Genomic DNA, 20,711 nt, shown 5'->3' on the forward strand with positions numbered 1-20,711 from the left:
TCCAATAGAAGTCCTCAGACAGGTACCTTTACTGTGAAATAGATTCCTAATCCTTTCTAATCAGTAGATTGTCGCAGCAGAATGATTTTACTCAATAATAAGATCAGACGTTTGGGCCAAAAATGGCAGAATATGAAGTTTCTAAACGAGATGTTTAATTTTTTTCATGATGAGGCAAGACCACCATTGATTTTTTAAGCCTTTTGGTCTCATTAGGGAGGGGTTTTTTTTATTCATGCGCCCCCCCCCCCCCTCACACACAGTAGTTCCTAAAATCATTGATTTCTCGGTCCTCACAGTATGTCAGTGTTGATTCAGCAGTTGTTTTGGCAAAGACATGTTTTTTTGGAGTTTCTGAAACCTAGAGCGCTACTCAACAGGCGGCTAACAAGAAACTACGCATTTACTGTTGTTGCCGAAGTATGTGTACACTGAAAGTTGGGATGTGTTCATAAATTTGGGTTTGCGGACGCAGGTTTGGGGGGTTGGGGTATAGCCCCGAAAATGGTAGTAGAAGTCATCGGACGCCAATGACAACCATTTGATATGAAAGGCTGACCCCAATAACCCAGATCAGGATGCCACTCAGTTTCATTTGATTTTCCTCAAAATTTACGACTTCCCAGTGCTCCTTTTTTGTAAACGTTTAGTATTATACGGTATGTCATCATGTACACCCAACCTTGGCCTTACAGGAAACCATCAAAAAACGTTTTCTTCCTTGCAATTTTTTACAGATGTTGGTCCCTCATATTTTTATAAACTGACTCACTGGCCTAGTAAAAAATGTATTTTGTATACAAGCAGTTATCATTGGCTCATTAACGTCGACACAGTACATAAACAATGTACCTACACAGAAAACATGGTGAAAATAGTTTTTATTTAATTTCGATTCATTTTTTCAAGATCAAGATCAAGATTGAAAGGGTCTGTGACAGGACATACGACACTTTTATGTACTTGCCGATGGTGCCGTTTTCGCAAAACTGCCTAATCAGCTAACAGTGTGCCAGCAAATGACGTTAATCAGCGACAATACCACTAATGAATATTCATAGGTTGGAGGGTCGAGACCTATCAATTAGACGCGAGTATGTTTTTAAAGAATTTTTATCTCAGAATGAAGGCCATCCATCTGGAAGCTGCAACATTCAGCAACATAAGATTCTAAAATCTTTGATATTATGTTATTATATTATGAATGTTTTAAATGAGTATGTTGTTTCCGTCACTTTGTTACTATTATCATTGTCATTATTTTAATAATGACAATGATAATAGTGACTTATTAAAATAAGTCACTGCATATATACAGCAGTGAGTCTGAGGCAGATGTGTATTGTTCTCGGCGGCATCAATGGGTGGTATACCGGTTTGCCATCCTACTAATGTAATCCTTAAAGGGGGACTATAGGCAGGAGCTAGGGGGTCAAATTGATGTCATGTGTCTCGTATCCAAAAGTTTTAATTTATTAAAAAACATATTCAGTTTAAAGCGTGAACAGTGTAGATATACTGTGAGATAGGAAAACCCGTAGCGGCGATATTGTGCAACTTAATTTAGCCTATCTGGCTGCTGCCTATAGACTCCCCTTAAAGAGGACAATAACACCCATTAAATGGGGAACGATTTGATAAATACATGTACTGATCACCACCAGTTTATCAAGCACATGACAATGGATCTAGGGTCTAATATAACCCGACCCCTCTCCCAATCCCAATTAAAAATATTTCACCAAAGTTGTTGTGGGCAGTGAAAATGTAACAAACTACAGTGGAACCTCCCTTAGTGGACACCTCTCTATTAAGGACAACCCCTCTATTGAGGACACTACGTTTGATCCCAAATTGGTTATTTACATTCAATTTGATCTCTCTAATCAGGACACCTCTCGATAAAGGACAGCACTTGTCAGTCCCAAGGGTGTCCCCAATAGAGAGGTTCTACTGTACTTTCTAAGCGCATTTGTCATGTTTTAGTTATAATATATATATGAAGATGGCCAATTTAATCCCCCCCCCCCGCTCCTGCCTCCCACAATCCACATTTACTGTTTACACAGTTGCAGCCATCCTGAACCTAATGGCCTTAAACTGAACTCCCTTTAAATACAACCCGGGGTTTAAATCGTGATAAGATGCAAAAACCTCGGTGGCCAAGATGCTACAGGCCCTGAGAAGCAATAAACAATCAAAGACATGACCCCTGACCTCCTCCCCCAAACGCCCGGAAAATTTTTCGTTTCTTTGGGCTTTACTTAACTTGCCACTTTTCTTCTTTTCCTGAAGGCGCAATGTCAGGTTTCGCTTCAGGCGGAGCACCTTGGGATCTCAAGCAGGCCCTAACCATAGCAAAGCATAGGCCTAGCTGGGGGGGGGGGATGGGGGGGATTAAGAGGGTCAGCTGCCAGGAAAACCTGATCACTTTTTATCATGAAATATATTTTGGCCCAGAAGGAGCCAACGTTGTTTTGTGGGCCTATAGCGTATTTGCCTCCGTCCACTGACGCCCTCCCCCCCCCCCCCCCGCTACTGCCCTTAATACTTCCACTGAGTCAGCCCCTGCCCTGGGTCCAAGCATAACAATGCAGTGCAATGAATTAGATGCTACTTGTATTATTGTGCTGGACTGACTGGCAGTCCAAATATTTCTATGTAATTCCATTGGCAATCAAATGAAGAAATAACCAGGTATTTTTAGCTCAGCTGACAAAGTCAGCGGAGCTAGTCAAATAGCTATTCGATTGGTGTCCGTCCTTCCACCCATCCTGCCATCCTTCCATCCATCCATCCATCTGTAGGCAAAGTTGGGCATTTTGTAATCATACAACCGAGGCACTTCAAATCTAGTCTTGCTTATAAACACCGCAGAAAATGTTGCTTTCGGAAAAAAATTTGGGCGATTCGTCTCAAATTCAGCTCCCCAGGGGGCAAAATGCGTAAATGAAAAAACAATTTTTTGACGCTCTATTCCAGCAGATAAAAGCTCGAAATAAAGTTGAAAAGGTCTTCATGATACAGAAGTTTTGATATAAAATAGATTAGTGTGGATTTATATCACCAGTTGGCGGTAGTGAGCAAAACTGTTGTTTGACCCCGGATGACCCCGCTTTAAATTTCCCGCCGGTTACCTGGAGTACTATCATCAAGAAAATGGCGGTGACCTTTTTATTTCTACCGGAGCGATGATTTTGTAAGTGACAAATTTTCTTTTTAAGCCTTTACGGAAACGTATTTTGGTACGAAACTTTACACGTTTATAGAAAAGATCAACGAGAATGTGTTCAAATGCCCTCACAACGATGAGTTCAACAGAATTTGGTCAAAACAACCTTCGAATGGAGTCAACTTTCTTTGCGAAATTGAAGCGACGACTTCATTATTTATCGTAATTTATGCAGATCTGAGTCGAGCTGATGGGCGATGTTTTGATTTGTGTTCAAACTATTGGAAACTTCGGAAATTAGTTCTATTAGTTCTACTATTCTGTAGGAGTATATTTATTATAGCCATTGATGTTGACAGCTAAAAGTTTCTTGTCCAATCACGTGACCTCTCCAACACTCGATAATGCACTCTTTTCGTCCACGTTTTAGGCCAATCTTCGGCCTGAACATGAAATCTAATAAGCGCAGTACTTAAATCAGATGTTTCTCTCGCCTTGAAAACATTCCTGGGTAAAATCCATTGAGATTAGTCGAGTTAATCCACTTTTTCCGTGCCTAAAATCTCTGCCGCTGAATTCTATAAATAGAAACTATTAACATCGCGGCAGTGTGGTTCCAATTGTGCGCCCTCCCACTTCACACCATGTCAGGAACTTTTACGGAGAGAGAGGGCGTGCGGTAAGAAGAATGGCCAAAATGACGTCACGTTTTCCTGGCAATGCCTCTTGCCAGACCAGTCCAGCATTGGGAAAGCATCTTTAATTCAGACAACGTTAGAACTAGAGAAACGAATATGTTAATTTGCAAAATTAAAAGCAGATTTCACCACTAACCAGCCAAATCGGAATACGACGGCGCAAAATGTTCTCGCTTTCCTCCTGCTAAAAAACCTTTTTCCCGCACTCCTATTTTAATTTATCCCAAGGAATATGATATGATCTGTTTTCACTTTTTGGCTCAGTCACCGTAGGGGAGTCTATGCAATACTGCAGTGTCCGTCGTCCGTCGTCGTCGTTGTCCGTCGTATCCTAGTTCAAAAACAGTGGCACGTTTTTTAACCGCTAGGCCTATGAACTTAGAACTTTGTACACATGACCCCTTAGGTCAGATGACCCGTGACACTAAATTTCTGTCCGATCTGATTCTCTACTTGGCCACCAGGGGGCCAAATGTGGATATCTAAAAAGTGTGATATCTCGCTTATTAGTGACTTGTTTTCGATAAAACTTTTGTGGTAGGTACTCATAGCAAGGATACATCATATATCTTACGGGTTTTTAATTTGATCTACTTTTCAAGGTCGCAGAGGTCAAATGGCGTGAATTGGCCGTTTGAGTGTAACTATGGCACGTTTCTCAACCACCAAAGCTATGAGCTTGAAACTTGGTACATATAACCCCCTATATCAGATAACCTCTGGTGCTGAATTTCAGCCTGATCTGATTCTTGACTTTGCCACCAGGGGGCCAAAACAGAAAAAGTAAGAAGTGCAATAGCCTGCTTATTAGCAAATTGTTTTTGATGAAATTTTTATGGCAGGGACCCCTAGCAAGGTTACCTCAGATGTTGCACGATTTTTCGGATTTGACGTACTTTTTAAGGTCGCAGAGGTCAAATGGCGTAAATTTGCCGTTTGAGTGTAACTATGGCACGTTTCTCAACCGCAACAGTTATGAACTTGAAACTTTGAACAAATGACCCCCTAGGTCAGTTGACCTTTTACACTGAATTTTGGTTCGGTCTGATTATTGACTTTGCCACCAGGGGGCCCAAACTCAAAACTCAAAAAGTGTGATTTCTCGCTTATTACTGATTTGTTTTTGATAAAAGTTTCATGGTAGGTACTCCTAGCAAGGATACATCACATATCTTACGGGTTTTTGATTTGACCCACCGTTCAAGTTCACAGAGGTCAAAGTTGAAAACTTTACCGTTCTTGGTACGTTTTGTCGTTGTTCAATGTAAAGAGTTTTAATATCGTGTAATGATGCATCTAAGAAGCCACTATTTGTATGCCAAGTTTCAGCCAGATCGGAATTCAAGTATGGCCGAAATTGCATGTTTTGTGGGTTTTTCCTCGTATTGTGGCAATCCAAAGGTCGTGAGTTCAAACCCCGGTCAAGGACAGCCAAAAATATTTTTATTTTTCATCTTTTCCTTTTTTCTTTTCTGAGTTCTATTTTACATTTTCTTCATTTTTTGATTTATTTGGTGCCATAGATTTAATTAGGCGGCCATCTTGGAAATCGTTTTTGCCGATTGCTGTAGTGTAACGAGTGATGGAATTGTTATGGTCGGGTGGATGTGTCTACATCACATATCACCCTGGTTTGTTATTTGACCTACATGTCAGGGTCACTGAGGTCAAAGTTAAAAATATATTCACCATTGTCATGGAGTGGCACATTTCTTCACTATCATTTTCACCTAGACTCTACAAGCTTGGAACCACAAGTCTCGGATTCACCACTTGGCCAGGGCCGGCTCTTAACTGGTCACAGATGCATGTATAAATTATGAGAGGCCTACATACTGTAGCACTTTCTGTAACTGTCTACTAAAAATACTTACGGTGAGCACAATGGCCCCTGGCCGTTTCATTTGTAATTAAATGGTATTCATATAATGAGATCAATAGTAGTGTCCGTGTCAGATCCCATCATGGAGGTATAAATAATTATTTATACCTCCATGATCCCATCGTTCAACTAGTCTTCTCTCCCCAGGTGCCTCACACGGACCTTCACGTCCCCATACTCAAGACCAACTCTTACAATATCGCCCTCAAAACAACCCTGGAGTCATGAATTCACAGGTGCTCCTGTGAAATCTCAGTTCTAGTTTATTTATCAAACTTTATCGAGGGTTACCCGGTTATCGAATCGAATGGATGTGTCGATCGTCGGGGCGGATCGATATGTGGTTAGGTTGTGCGTCCAAGGCGATTACTAATAGGTCATTCAGTTAGTTTGAGAAAGATCATGATCATGAAGATGCGTGTTGTGTTATCATAACTGGAAAATAAGTTGAAGTTATTATTAGTACTACGATTCTTACATGAGTAAAAAGTAGACGTTTTAAGCAACACAATAATGTTACTCCCATTTTTTTCTGTAAAGCTATACTGAACTAGGGATATCTTCCGTTGCCTCCTGTAATATTTACATACCATGGCTGATTAGTTCAATCATATTTCATCCAGCTGGCAGCTCTGCATTGGAAATTTTAGTGGTATAACGTGTTCTCTTGACCTTCAAACAGTAGTATAAAGCCGATATTTACAACTTTATACCCTCAGTCCTATGTTATTAGGTCATCCAGCTGAGCGCCAGGCCCTTGGGCCTCTTGTTACATGAAGTGACAGGTTTACTGGTTTTTTTAATTAGCTCATCCTACACATGGTGAATTCCTGTCGAAAAGACTCTTTCATGCAGGTGAATAAGGGTCGGATTCTGACCATGTAGCCCTTGCAGCAGAAGTGAATTTCTGTCGAATTACTTGAAATCCTAGGGTGAAAAATGTCGAATCCCGACCCTCTTCCTGAGCGTAGAATTGGTGTCGAATGCCAGACGGGGGGGGAGTTTTTTTTTACAGGTAGGTTCGTACCATTGTGTGATTGACAGCCAATCAGAGCTCAGTAACTTCGCCTGAGCGTAGAATTGGTGTCGAGTGCCAGACGGGGGGGGAGGTTTTTTTACAGGTAGGTTCGTACCATTGTGTGATTGACAGCCAATCAGAGCTCAGTAACTTCGCCTGACGTCATCAAGTAAGTAACACACGTGTTGTTGATCAGTAAACAAGATCAGCGAAGTACATTGACAATGGTGCGAGTTCAGGCCTAACCCATATGCAGAGGGTAGAACTACGACACCATTTATCTCGAATTCTTGTTAACTTCCAGCTGATTCTTCTCCGACTTCGACAACTCACGCCATGTCGGTCGAGTTGTCATTTCATGATTTTGACGTTTATAAGCCCCCCTCTTAGGAGGGGCTCTTAAGATACACGTGTGTGCGGGAGTATATAGTGAATGATTAGAAATAAAGAGAGTAACTATTGTATATCCTACAAACAATTTTTTTTGGTAAATTTCTGAATTAACTCCGTTGAGTTTACCGATTTCTCCGCGATCTTCCGGTGGTGGTTGCTATCCCATTGGTTGAAATTAAGTTAAATTAAATTAAAATCTTCATGGGAATTCGCTACATCATATGCCTAAGAAATTGGCCAATTATATTAATATTTTTATTAGAGAAATATCCGTCCTAAATAATGACAGAAAAGGGTGGTTTATTTCAATTTTGTGTCGACATGGTCGAGGTCACGTGACATAAAAACAAAACAATCGCACACACCCGTCCAAAAAGGCACTTTAAGAAAAATAAATACGTTTTTCCAGCTTAAAACCACACTGACGACTAAGTTATATTGGTCTACTGCCCAAATCTGAAGTATCAAAATGAATCACAAACTAGAACTAGCTCTATTTAGCTATAGTTGCGTGAAAAATTCGGGTGAGCGACGTACATTCTGTACCCTAGCGGCCAATAAATAAACTACTTTCAGCCGTCTGCTCCGGTCTCGTTAGGGAGTTTTTCCCAAATGTACGCGATGATGACGTGCCCCATTAACAGGACGTGACATCTATTTTAAAATGCGTTTCCAAAGTGAATGCATGAGGACAATCCATTTAAGTGTCGTATATCACTGGAAACGCCCGATTCCCGTGAATAAGGACAATCACAATGTATTACATTAATTACCAAAACAAAAATGTGTCGGAAGGAACTATATGGATGGTCCCATCGCACCCCCCCTCCAGCAGTATGACACAGAAGGGCTAGTTGACTGTCCACCGGGGGGGGTTTGGGGGGAGCTTCCCCCCAACGCACTGGTAAAAACCTATGTCGACGGAGGGGGGTTTGGGGGGTGTCCCCCCATTGTAACAACTGTAGTTGTTAGAGCTTGCACTTAACATATGCTCGTAGGGGGGTTCGGGGGAGCTCCCCCGACCTAAAGGGGGGCTCACTAAGTCCTTGACTTTACATATTAGGCATACTTGACGTAGGACTCGTGACCACGTGCTTCAAGAATTCCCGCCATAACATCGACTCGGATCGTTGATGATCTAGCCTCTCCCCTCCGTTTTCCCCTTTCGAGGACATCGATCTAAGTCCCGATATGTCGTAATGTACCGGTAGTTTGCATTAGAGGTGATAGTTTCATTTTTGAGCCGAAGACAGTTTTCGTTTCAGATGAGATCGCGTAGATCCAAAACGACGACCACAACATAATGGCAGCCACCTTGTCAGAAATATTTTTGCTTCCAGTTTCTGAAGAGTAAGTTCCTTTTCTCTACTCTCTTGTATAAGTCCCGATATGTCGTAATGTACCGGTAGTTTGCATTAGAGGTGATAGTTTCATTTTTGAGCCGAAGACAGTTTTCGTTTCAGATGAGATCGCGTAGGTCTAAAACGACGACCACAACATAATGGCAGCCACCTTGTCAGAAATATTTTTGCTTCCAGTTTCTGAAGAGTAAGTTCCTTTTCTCTACTCTCTTGTAATAATTTCCAGATACTGTATTGACCCTTATAGATACCAAAAAGCGGCCATTTTCTGACCACCAGGAAAAATGGAAAAATCGTTTGTTGTCATTCAAGAGAAGACGAAATAAATAGACACCCTGCGAAAATAAATTTCGGCCATTTTACGACCCTTTTCACAGGAAACGATTGTTTACCAAATACCATAGCATAAAAGTAAAAATATACAAGCTTATTCAAGCAATTTATTTCAAGTTGTCCATGCCTTTCAATGTTCATGATATTTTGAATGCTTTTGTTAATGATTTGATTCAAAACATGACTTTTATGTCATGGTAAACTTACGCTGCCTGTGACTGTGTCTGTGAGTGTGAAAAGATGGCCGAATTCTTTTTCGCATAGCCTACGATCTATTTTCCTTCAAATGCTTGCTTGTCATGGTTGTGCATGCTGTGAGTGTGACCGTTTACAGTAATAAAACTAATCTGGATGTCCACTCTGTGTGTATACGACACTTGAGAACTTCGGGCCCGGATACGACAATGGTACGGTTTGCAGGCCCATTACTGACCAATCGGCTAACACTACAGCAAGACTGATTTGTGTCATTCATGCATCTGCTGACTCTGTTAGCGGATTTAGACTCAGAGCTATAGTCTTTGGTTAGTTATGCACAAACTGTTCCATCGGCATATCTAGGACCAATGTCACGGACACCAGGGTTTTTTTTCTGTACCCAGGTAATGAAATGAGGTAGGTCATCCTAAACAGCATCCACCAGGTTTAAAGTAGGGTTGGAATCATCAAAACGAAATTTTGTACCGGTAGTCATAAACGAAATAAGTACACCATATCAAACACATTTCTTGACATTTGGGTGGGAGATAAGGGAGTTGTTGTCTAAAATGTTGTGAAATCCAACATGGCTGGTACATTTGAGACTTGAACAACGCACTAAGCAGGGAATGTGGACTCCTGCTTATTTTCGGTAATGACCATTTGATTTTATTCTGATGACTTTAAACTTGCTTTTAAACCTGGTGGACGCTAGTGGAGGCTGGCTGCTACGCTATCGGGGACCTACAATGCTTGAAATATACGCAATGTTTTACAAGACCACTCATTTATGAAGACCTAGGTTTTTGGCCTGAGTTCAGAATACCCCCCCCCCCCCCATCTCACTCGGAGATGATCGGAGATACTCGTGAAACTATTACTAGCAACACGATAGTAACCCGTCGCCACTACCAAACATTCGGAGATATTCGAGTAACTATTAGCAACCTAAGAAACCATCAGCGACGCCAAAATCCAGAATTATCACATTACAGATCTTTTCTTGAATCAAAAGCTGTGATCAACGAAGGCCACCCCATTTGCGCAAAGTATTGTTTGGGACAACATATAGACTGAGCATGAAGCGTAGCGAGTGGGATCTTTAGATCTCCCTTTTATAATCAAATACCAACAACTGCACTTCACTGACACTGTTAGTGTTATGCCATCTTTAAGCAAGACTAAGGAATCGGAAACATAGCCCTAAGTGGGATCTTTATCTCCCTTTTATAATCGAATATGCCGTCCTCCACCGAGACTGAGGAATCGGTCCGCGATAGCCCGAATGTTATTTCCGACTACTAGTGCTACCGAAGTGAATATTTTTGCCGGTGATGCCGATGCTGCCCCCCCCCCCCCGTCCTCCACCATGACAGAAGAATCGGATGTTGCCAGGGTTTGACAACTGCAGGCTAAACGTAGGGGCATATACCTTATCAAACCAGTTTCCCTTAAATGACGTTGGTTGTGTCGGTGGTGTTTGCCTCTAGCTCTGGCGTAACGGCATACAACTTCCTACTTGTGCCCTTCCCTCTGTCAGTGTTGGAGACTTGACTTTGTAATCTTATTCTTACTACCAGTAAAATCCCCCTGATTTAATGTTAGCAGTATAAAATATCGCTATGCAGGGTGAGAATTTTTCAACTATCGGTGTCATTGGCATTGGCGTTGGTATTTCAGGTTATAACTCCATTGAAGCCTATGCTACAGGAATCTTCCCGTCAGCAGTGACGTCATGTCGTTAATACTTAACCCCCTCCCTCCTGTCGTCGGTCTCTGTGGTACCGGAGACATTGACTATTGAACGAATCTTACTATACAGGTTATAGGTAACTTCATTTTGTAACCATTATATGCCCAAAGTTCCCCAAATCTAATGTCAATGTCGTTGTCGATGTCAACAATTTAGGCTATCTTCATCATATAATCAACCTGTTTGATTCACACTGATGAAAATCAGTGACAAACAAAAAGATAATGGGTTTTCCCCAACCAAGGGTATTCCCATGACCCCTGACCTCTCTGAATAGTAATGAGAGTACATGTATTGATTTTTCTCACATAATGATACTTTTAGGGTACAGCAGAACCTCTCTATTATGGACACCCTCGGGACCAGTTGACAAGTGCTGTTCTTAATAGAGTCTAGAGAGGTGTCCTGATTAGAGAGAACTGTCAAATTGAATGAAAACAACCAATTTGGGAGCAAAACTAGTGTCCTTAATAGAGAGGTGCCCGCTAAGGGAGGTTCCACCATATTTTATTAATAGCGTCGTGCCATACTCCTTGCGCAGTGAAAGTAGTGTGATGAGGCGCCATCCTACTGTTACTGCTTGAATTGGCCGCCATTGGTGGCACTACACAGTGGGGACGGGGTCTGTTTTGTCCCCCCCCCCAGAGAAATGTAGTTCTTAAGACGCAGGCCGTTTCCATTTTCATGAATGGGTCCAACCTGTTCCAAATACTATTTACTTTGACGCCCTGGTCTTAGTTTCCATGTACACTAAGTACAGACATGACAGAGGGATCTTTGGCGATTTTATGAGCCGAGAATCTGTGCCATTTGAAGCGGGTCTCAATCCCCAGTTTGGCCTCAATATATAACATACCTTCCGTCTGCCACGCGAGGTTGGGCGTAGTCGTGCCGGTGTCAATTATGCTCGTCCAAAGTCTAGGCCATTTATAGCGAAAAAATAGCTGAGATGACCCCATGTTTTCACATCAAATAAAGAAACTAGATGTATGGGCGGTTATTTCCGCATAAATAGAGGTTGTCTCAAATAGACATTTTATGTCGTGTTATGACCCGAATAGACGTTTGGTGGCGCTTTTCAAATAGACATACACTCAAATAGACGTTTGGTGGCGCTCGTATCTCAAATAAACATATTGTCGTGTTTTCTGATTTTTGTGTATAACTCAAATAGACGTTTGGTGGCGCTTTTCAAATAGACATACACTCAAATAGACGTTTGGTGGCGCTCGTATCTCAAATAAACATATTGTCGTGTTTTCTGATTTTTGTGTATAACTCAAATAGACGTTTGGTGGCGCTTTTCAAATAGACATACACTCAAATAGACGTTTGGTGGCGCTCGTATCTCAAATAAACATATTGTCGTGTTTTCTGATTTTTGTGTATAACTCAAATAGACGTTTGGTGGCGCTTTATTTGAGATACGAGCGCCACCAAACGTCTATTTGAGTGTATGTCTATTTGAGATACGACACAATATGTTTATTTCAGGTACGTCTCCGTTAAAACGAGCGCCACCAAACGTCTATTCGAGTCATAACACGACATAAAATGTCTATTTGAGACAACCTCTATTTATGCGGAAATAACCGCCCATGCATTTGGCTATCTGCCGGTGGTAATGGCATTCCCAAATCATCCTTTTTGAAGGGATTGAGGCCCGTTTGAAGATCGCACACATCATGCCATTTCTTGGTCAATTATTTACCATTTTCAGGATTCAAGTGGTGTCAAAGGTGGCGCCACCTATCGGTGAACTTATGGTTTAAATGCAATGAAAATGCTGTAGACTTCTTCTCTGGATTCATATGAACCCAGAAATGTATAGATTATGGTGCCTGTATACTTGTATGATTAGGCCTCAGCAGGAACTGAAAGACTACCTCCTAGAGGTGATACATGGTGCACAGTGGTTGGATTCAGACCGATTGATGTTGGCACTTCAGGGTAAAACAATTGTAGAATCGAATCGTTTGTTAGTGAAAGATTAAACAACTCTGTTAAACTTTTGACTGTGGGGTGGGTTGAAATAAGGGCATTACAGTAGAACCTCTCTATTAAGGACACCCTTGGGACTGACTAGTGCTGTCGTTAATAGAGAGGTGTCCTGATTAGAGAGGTCTAATTGAATGGAAGCAACCAATTTGGGACCAAAACTAGTGTCCTTAATAGAGAGGTTGTCCCTAATAGAGAGGTGTCCGCTAAGGTAGGTTCTACTGTACTGTCAAGGATGAAAGAGATCTAGAGCTGGTCAATTTTTTTTGGCGTGAGTGATTGTTCACGCACGTAAAATTCATTTAGGCGAGCGGCCGCACTCGAGGGCGATCATTCGCGTATCCCTTCTAGCACTTCTTAGAAGTACAAGGCTCATGATTCATGACTAGGGTCATGATTCTTTCTATGTTGTTTAGATTACATGTGTATTTCATTTAACATAAGCCACAAGACATCCAGTTATTCAATTTCTAATCAGTGTTTGCCTTTTCATTGTCTTTTAAAAATTTCCCTGCAGGTTTATCAAAGACAAAGATGAGAAAGTATGTGTGGTATCAATTGTTGGCAAATCCGCCTTGAGCTATTCAAGATGTAAGGCCTCCATGCTCAATCCTATTTTCAACATGGATATGTTTGGGGTTAGTATGAACTTATCAATGTTTGGAAAGCCTTGGTATTTACCCGTCCTGCTCAGTATTCAAGCAAAGATCACCTAACGATGAGTTGTCGCCAATTTGTCAGCAATTTGTCACTAATTCAAGGAATGTCACTATATGCAAGTGATGTCATCCCCTCGAAACTCCCGTTTTGGCTCCCCGTAGGGGAGTCCATACAATACAATGCTGCAGTGGCCGTCGTCCGTCGTTGTCTGTATCCTGTTTCAAAAACAGTGGCATGTTTCTTAACTGCTAGGGCTATTACTTGAAACTTGGTACACATGATCCCCTATGTCTGATAACCTCTGATGCCGAAATTCGGTTTGAGCTGATTCTCGACTTGGCCACCAGGGGGGCATTACTGAAAAGGTCAAAAGTGCTATATCTTGCTTATTATTTTATGACTTTTTTTCGATAATATTTTTTTGGTAGGTACTCCTATTCCTACCGGGGATACAACACATATCTTATGAGTTTTTGATTTGACTTACTTTTCATGGTCAAAGAGGTCAAATGGCTGAACTTGGTTGTTTGAGTGTAACAATGGCACCTTTCTTAACCGCTAGCTAACAGATTGAAACTTGGTACACATGACCCTCCAGCCAACCTAAGATGAGGTATTTCAGTCCAATGTGATTCTCGACTTGGCCACCAGGCGGCCAAAACTGAAAAGATAAAAAGTACAATATCTTCCATATAGTGACTTGTTTTCAATAATATTCTCATGGTAGGTACTCCAAGCAAGAGTACATCACATGTCATACCGATTTTGATTTCTTATCAAGCATGAATTCCTAACAAATCAAATCAAATATCTATCAGTGAGCAGAATGGCCCCTGGCCTTTTCATTCAATTATGCCAGAGGTACCACATTGTGTAGCTAGATCTGGGAGTTTTACGGAGATAGCTAGATCAAGTTGTGCCAACGTGTGGCCGAGTAACCAATATGTACAGCATTTACATCCCACAAGTCCGACACCCCACAAGTCTGACGTCCCACAAGTCTGACGTCCCACAATCCGACGTCCCAAGTCTGAAGTAGTATCTTATGAACAAAAGTTTAAAAATGTAAGCTGATATGTCTAGTTCTCTGAATGGTTGAAAAAGTCTTCCAAGACCGAGTTGAATATCATGCGAAAGGAACACATTTTGTTCAGTTTGGTAGTTATCTGAAGAGTGTTGGCAAGATTTGCGTTATCCGGACATTTTGTCTACAGACGACATGTTCGCATTGTCAGATGATCATCGCCAAGTTCAAGACATCATGTCGAGTATTAGGGCATGGCTTTTTTACGGGGGTCACCCCTTTGTGTCGCGGGTTTTATACACTCTGGGTCCTATACGTCCCTGTAGGAAGGTTATGATTAATTAAAGGTTGTGTGGGTGTTATCACAAATCTTGGCAGTTATCTGTTCAAATATTACCGTTCGGATGAAGCCAAGAATGTGTTCTAGAATCGGACATAATGGCAACCACCAAAAAGCAAAGATGACATTGGATTGTATCCATCAAGATAACATTTTTGGCTCACCGTAGGGACGTCTTTACAATACTGCAGTGTCGGTCATCGTCATCGTCTCTATCTGGTTTCAAAAACACAGTGGCACGTTTCTTAACCACTAGAGCTATGAACTTGCAACTTTGTACACAGGTCAGGTGACCGATCTGATTCTTGACTTGGTCACCAGGGGGCCAAAATTGAAAACCTAAAAAGTGTGACATCTCTCTTATAAGTGACTCGTTTTTGATCGAATTTTTATGGTAGGTTTTCCTGGCAAGGATACATCACACATTCTATGGGTTTTTGATGTGACCTACTTTTTAAGATCACAGAGGTCAATCGGCATAAATTAGTCATTTGAGTGTAACAGTGGCACGTTTCTTATCGGCTAAAGCTAACAACTTAAAACTTGGTTCACATGACCCTCTCGGTCAGATAACCTCTGACAACAAATTTCGGTCCAATATGATTCTCGTCTTGGCCACGTACTAGGACTAGGAGTAGGAGCCAAAAATTGAAAAGGTAAAAAGTGCAATATCTCGTTATTAGTGACTTGTTTTCAATACTATTTTTATGGTAGGTACTCCAAGCATGTCATACCAACTTTGATTTGACCTATATACTATACATGTAGCATGTTTCTTCAAAAGCATGAATTCCTTACCACCAAATATCAATACGGTGAGCACAGTGGCCCCTGGCCTTTTCATTTATTCTTCTTAATCTCAACCACATTTGATTGTAATATCAGCTCAAGGATGTGAAAAAATTCAAGATTTCTATGGGCAACTAGCCCATAGAAATCCTAAAAATTTTACCAAAATAAAAATGTTACAAAATAAAAAACAATTTACGACATTGCCTCCTTTACCACTAAAAACTAAGGACATTACATGAAGAACATTAGTTTCACTTTCAAATAACTCCCAAGGAATGCCTTATTGTCGGACTTATGAGATCTGTCAGACTTGTGGTAATTCGGACTAATTATGTTACCCTTCTCTGAACCTCGGACTTGTGGGATGTCGATATTTTGGTACATTTTCAAAACCATTTTTCCATTGTCGGACTTATGGGATGTCGGACTTGTGGGATGTCAGACTTACGGAGGGTCCAACCAACTTTCACCAGGTGTTACACCAATAGATAGATGGAACGAAATGGGAAATCATAATATTAATCAAAAAGCACATGAGCCGATATGTACTTTTTTGCACAAGCCTACTTAAGAAATGACGCAGGTTATAGCGTGAGCACGGTCAGGGTCGCAGATGAGGCATTAGTTCATTAGAGGTGCGTCCAGGCAAAATTGCAGCACACAATGTTGAGAATAAGTCCAGTGCTTTTTTAAAAAACTTTTGAAACTTTCATTACAGAAATGGTCATAATGGAGTTATTGCTTTCATTGTTTTGCAGAATACATCACAGGACACCAATGGAAATCGCTCCGAAGATCACAGCCAGTTTCTCATCGAAGGTTACTACGACAGTCAGAAGCGTGTGGTCTACCTGCATATGATTTCACCGTACGATACCTTTACTCTAGCAGAACTGTGCAAGAAGGTGGAGAAGGATGTTGAGGACCAGGTACTGGGCTGGTTTTCTTGATTGTTTTGCCCAAAGGGCCCATTACTTACATCATGTTGCAGTGACCTTTAAAAAGAGACAATTCTAAAGAATTTACGCAAGTGGCTCTGAATCTGAAATGTTGGTACGATATTCTGGACTGTCTGGTGAGTAACTGGTGCAGGTTTAGATTGCTAGTTGCCCATAGAAATCTTGAGATAATCAGACAAGTTTGAAAGATGTTCATATAGTTCAACCTGTGTCAGCCAACTTGTAGCAAAATCATTCATAAAAATGTTCCCCATTTCCAAGTGAAAATAACAAATCTAATTTTGTCATAAGATAATATCTTTGATTGAATCTGAGACTTACCACAGCAAATCTCAGTCGATTGATATGAACAGCGTAACAAGTACACCAAGGCTTTACTTAGTCTTCTTTATTTTGCAGGGTTTTCATAAAGCATGGTATGAACAGGATCACAAGTATGCCAAAGCTTTACTCTTCATCTTCTCTGTATCGCACATCATTTTGGTAAGTGAACCATCCATTTGGAATTTGAGCCAATGCAACCTTATATGTGACCCGTCACAGCAAAACCAGGCGCATGTCACTCTGAGCTTGGCAGGTTGAGATGGACTGTTTGTTCATTTTTCTGTTGTCTGCCTTTTGTGAAATATGAGCACATCAATTTCTTCCATTATCTCCTGGTATCATTCAGGCTCATATTCTGTGCGACATGCGCCTGGTTTTGCTGTGACGGATCACATATTTGATCAGTTTATATTCCATTGATGTGTCTTCATCTTGACATTCAAGGCACTGAGATCACTAAGTCCTCCGTTCTGTCAATACCAACTGTTACAATTCACATTTTGGACTTGTTTCAGCAGGATGAAGTCACCGAGAATGCTTTAAATACCAACACTTTGTCCTTGACCTTCCAGAGAATGCGCTACCACGCTATAGTTATGGGCCGTGAAAACCGCAAAAAAGCGGTCGTGCCTCAAATAGACGTCTTCACATGTTTTTGTGAAAGAGGACGTCGGAGAACGCGGTCGTATAAAAAAACAGACGTTGGGTGGCGCTCGCGCAAACTTCCCTCACATGTTTTTGTGAAAGAGGACGTCGAAGAACGCGGTCGCATAAAAAAACAGACGTTGGGTGGCGCTCGAGACGGGTCATCCTATTTAGCGACCAGTGGCATCCAACGCGAAATGATAGGGTGTATATGGTTAAAAATGTTTTCAAGCTCCTAAAACACTTTCAATAAACAAGATTTAGAAGTTTGGTGGAGTTTGCAAACCTAGTTAGCTCACCTCTTAGCAGAGGTGAGCTTATCCCATACCGTGGCATCCGGCGTCCGTCGTCGTCGTCGTCGTCGTCGTCGTCCGTCGTCGTCCGTCGTCCGTTAGCAGGGCACGTTTCGTAACTGTTAGAGCTATTGAGTTGAAACTTGGTACACATGTACCCTTATGTAATGACACCTTGGAGACCAAGTTTCGGTCCGATTCGTTTCATGGTTTGGCCACCAGGGGGCCAAACGTTAAAAGTGAAAATATGCAATATCTCCCTTAATAGTAGTCGGGAAATTTTGAAAAAAATATGGTAAGTACTTCTAGCAAAGGTGCATCATATATCCTCCGGGTTTTTGATTTGACCTCCTTTTCAAGGTCACAGAGGTCAAATGGTGTAAATTGGCCGTCAGGCCGTAACTATGGCACGTTTCTTAACTGCAATGACTATTGATTCCAAATTTCGTACACATTTACCCCTTAGTCAGGTGATCTCAGGGACCGAAGTTTGGTCCAATATGATTCACCACTTGACCACCAGGGGGCAAAATCCAAAAACCTTAAAAATGTGATTATTCCTTAACTTCTTGCCTGATTGCCACCAATTTGATATCATGGGTACATCTAACCACCATACAGTATACGTCACACAGGTTTTTGATTTGACCTTCTTGTCAAGGTCACAGAGGTCAAATGGCGTAAATTGGCCGTCAGGCCTAACTATGGCACGTTTCTTAACTTCAATGACTATTGATCACAAATTAAGTACACATGTACCCCTTGGTCAGGTTATCTCAGGTACTGAAGTTTGGTGCGATCTGATTTGCCGTTTGGCCTCCAGGGAGGGGGTCAAATCCTAAATTCTTCAAAATGCCATTATTCCTAGTAATTACTTGCCCGATTGGCACCAATTTTATATCATAAGTACATCTAATTCTAACAACCATTCAATGTGTCACCCGGATCTTTTTTGATTTGACCTACTTTTCAAGGTCACAGAGGTCGAATGTACTGTAAATTGGCCATTTTGGGGAAATTGTAATTGCTTGGACCTACATCAAACCTAACACTACATGACACAATACCATGCTCTTATTCCATCTTTCCTCCACATGAGGTGAGCACAATGGCCCTGGCCATTTCATTTTTGAATAATTATCACCAGAAAACGATCTTAGTATGCGTCCAGCAAAAGTACTGGACGCCATGTTTGTTTTAGCTGCCGTTCCTTGGGTTTATAGAAAAAGCGGAATCGGGATCTGGCATCAGGTTGGCATACTAAGATCGTTTTCTGGTGATGATTATTCCAAAACTAGGTTTGCAAACTCCACCAAACTTCTAAATCTTGTTTATTGAAAGTGTTTTAGGAGCTTGAAAACATTTTTAACCATATACACCCTATTATTTCGCGCTGGACGCCACTGGTCGCCACTGGACGCCAAATAGGATGACCCGTCTCGAGCACCACCCGTCTATTTTTTTATACGACCGCGTTCTTCGACGTCCTCTTTCACAAAAACATGTGAGGGAAGTTTGCGCGAGCGCCACCCAACGTCTGTTTTTTTATACGACCGCGTTCTCCGACGTCCTCTTTCACAAAAACATGTGAACGTCTATTCGAGGTACGACCGCTTTTTTGCGGTTTTCACGGCCCATATATAGTCACTCTCGGATCTGTCTCTACAAGTGGCCTACCGAATTCCCGGTGCTGGTCATCAGTTACTCAGTCTCTCCTCCCTACCTCCGCCGAACACAAGGCACCCAATTCAACATGAAACACTGCCACTATATTCTATAAATAATAAGGCAACCTGTCAGAATCATCAGAGTGGTTCAATTGGTAACTGACACCCCTTACCTGACCAGTAGGATTATTTTGGGCAATACTACCAATTTGTTGGCTGCCAGTCATCTCCTATTCTACATAAATAGCTTCCATCAACAAATTTCATATAAAAAGAAAAAATTCAAAATCTGACTGAATTTTTACGCTATTCTAAATTTGACCCCGATTTGAGCCAAGTTAGCCTGTCCTCCCTGCATTGATCCTGTACATCTGGACCGATGTATCAGTAAGGTGATGCCTGGAGCCATGGATCTACACATTGGCGTTTTGCTGTAGACTAGATATAGATTTTTCCTTGTTGCTCAGCGAATCGGGGATAGCCCCCATCAACCTCGGTGCCGGATAATGTTACTTGTTATTAAAATACACTGCGTACATGATGATAAAAGTAAAACACACACTTCTACCAAGGCTCGAGGCACCACCACTCCATAGACCCGGCGGAATAGAAATGTCTTCAAGTCTCAGTCGTCCATGAATTTCCCTATGTCTGTTTGTGTTCGCAATAAACATGGCAAAGCGTTCCATAATCTTGGACCGCAAATTGAAAAGCTGCAGTCCCAATTGGCAGTCCTAGTGAGATGCACGCTCAGAAAATTCTCTGAGCCAGTCTGTGTGAACCGGGAGGTTAGGTTTGGCTTCAGCAGTCCTTTCGGAGTCATGCACCCTCTTATATACAGTCAGATTTTGTACTCAATCCTGGCTTTCACTGGAAGCCGTTGTAGCTCTTTGAGCATTGGTGTTATGTGATCATAATTTCTGTGGCGACAAACTAACATGGGCATCATGTTCTGCACATGTTGCAGGAGTGCCAGTGTCTTGTCAGGAAGGCCAAAGAGAAGAACATTGTTCGAATCCGCCTTTCAGTGCTCCTTTGATCTAAGATATTACAGATACGACTAATCCTGTAGAGGCTGGCATTAGCAGCCTTACAAATCATCTTAACAGGAGTTTGCATTGTCATGCCCTGGTCAAGCCAAGCCCCAAGATCCTTTACACAGTTTGACCCCTCAATCAACACACCGTCCACGGTAATCCAA

At 41.6% G+C, this 20,711-nt stretch overlaps 2 protein-coding genes across 3 annotated transcripts in view; one reads left to right on the plus strand and one right to left on the minus strand.

Annotated features, from left to right (window-relative positions):
• Positions 1 to 20,711, minus strand: part of LOC135497104 (uncharacterized) — a 235,352-nt gene that overhangs the window by 165,836 nt on the left and 48,805 nt on the right. The gene's annotated exons all lie outside the window — the stretch shown is intronic.
• LOC135496693 (nonsense-mediated mRNA decay factor SMG8-like) overlaps positions 8,452 to 20,711 on the plus strand; it is a 41,011-nt gene continuing 28,751 nt past the window's right edge. The window contains exons 1-5 of one of the 2 annotated variants that reach the window (XM_064786160.1): positions 8,452 to 8,513; positions 8,627 to 8,711; positions 13,324 to 13,444; positions 16,381 to 16,551; positions 16,981 to 17,064. In XM_064786160.1, the coding sequence (XP_064642230.1) occupies positions 8,665 to 8,711; positions 13,324 to 13,444; positions 16,381 to 16,551; positions 16,981 to 17,064 (423 nt within the window). In that variant the 5' untranslated portion in view covers positions 8,452 to 8,513; positions 8,627 to 8,664. The remainder of the gene's footprint in view (positions 8,514 to 8,626; positions 8,712 to 13,323; positions 13,445 to 16,380; positions 16,552 to 16,980; positions 17,065 to 20,711) is intronic. The other variant, XM_064786159.1, reaches the window with a different exon arrangement.

Source organism: Lineus longissimus, chromosome 12, assembly GCF_910592395.1.
Source record: "Lineus longissimus chromosome 12, tnLinLong1.2, whole genome shotgun sequence".
NCBI lineage: Eukaryota > Metazoa > Nemertea > Pilidiophora > Heteronemertea > Lineidae > Lineus > Lineus longissimus.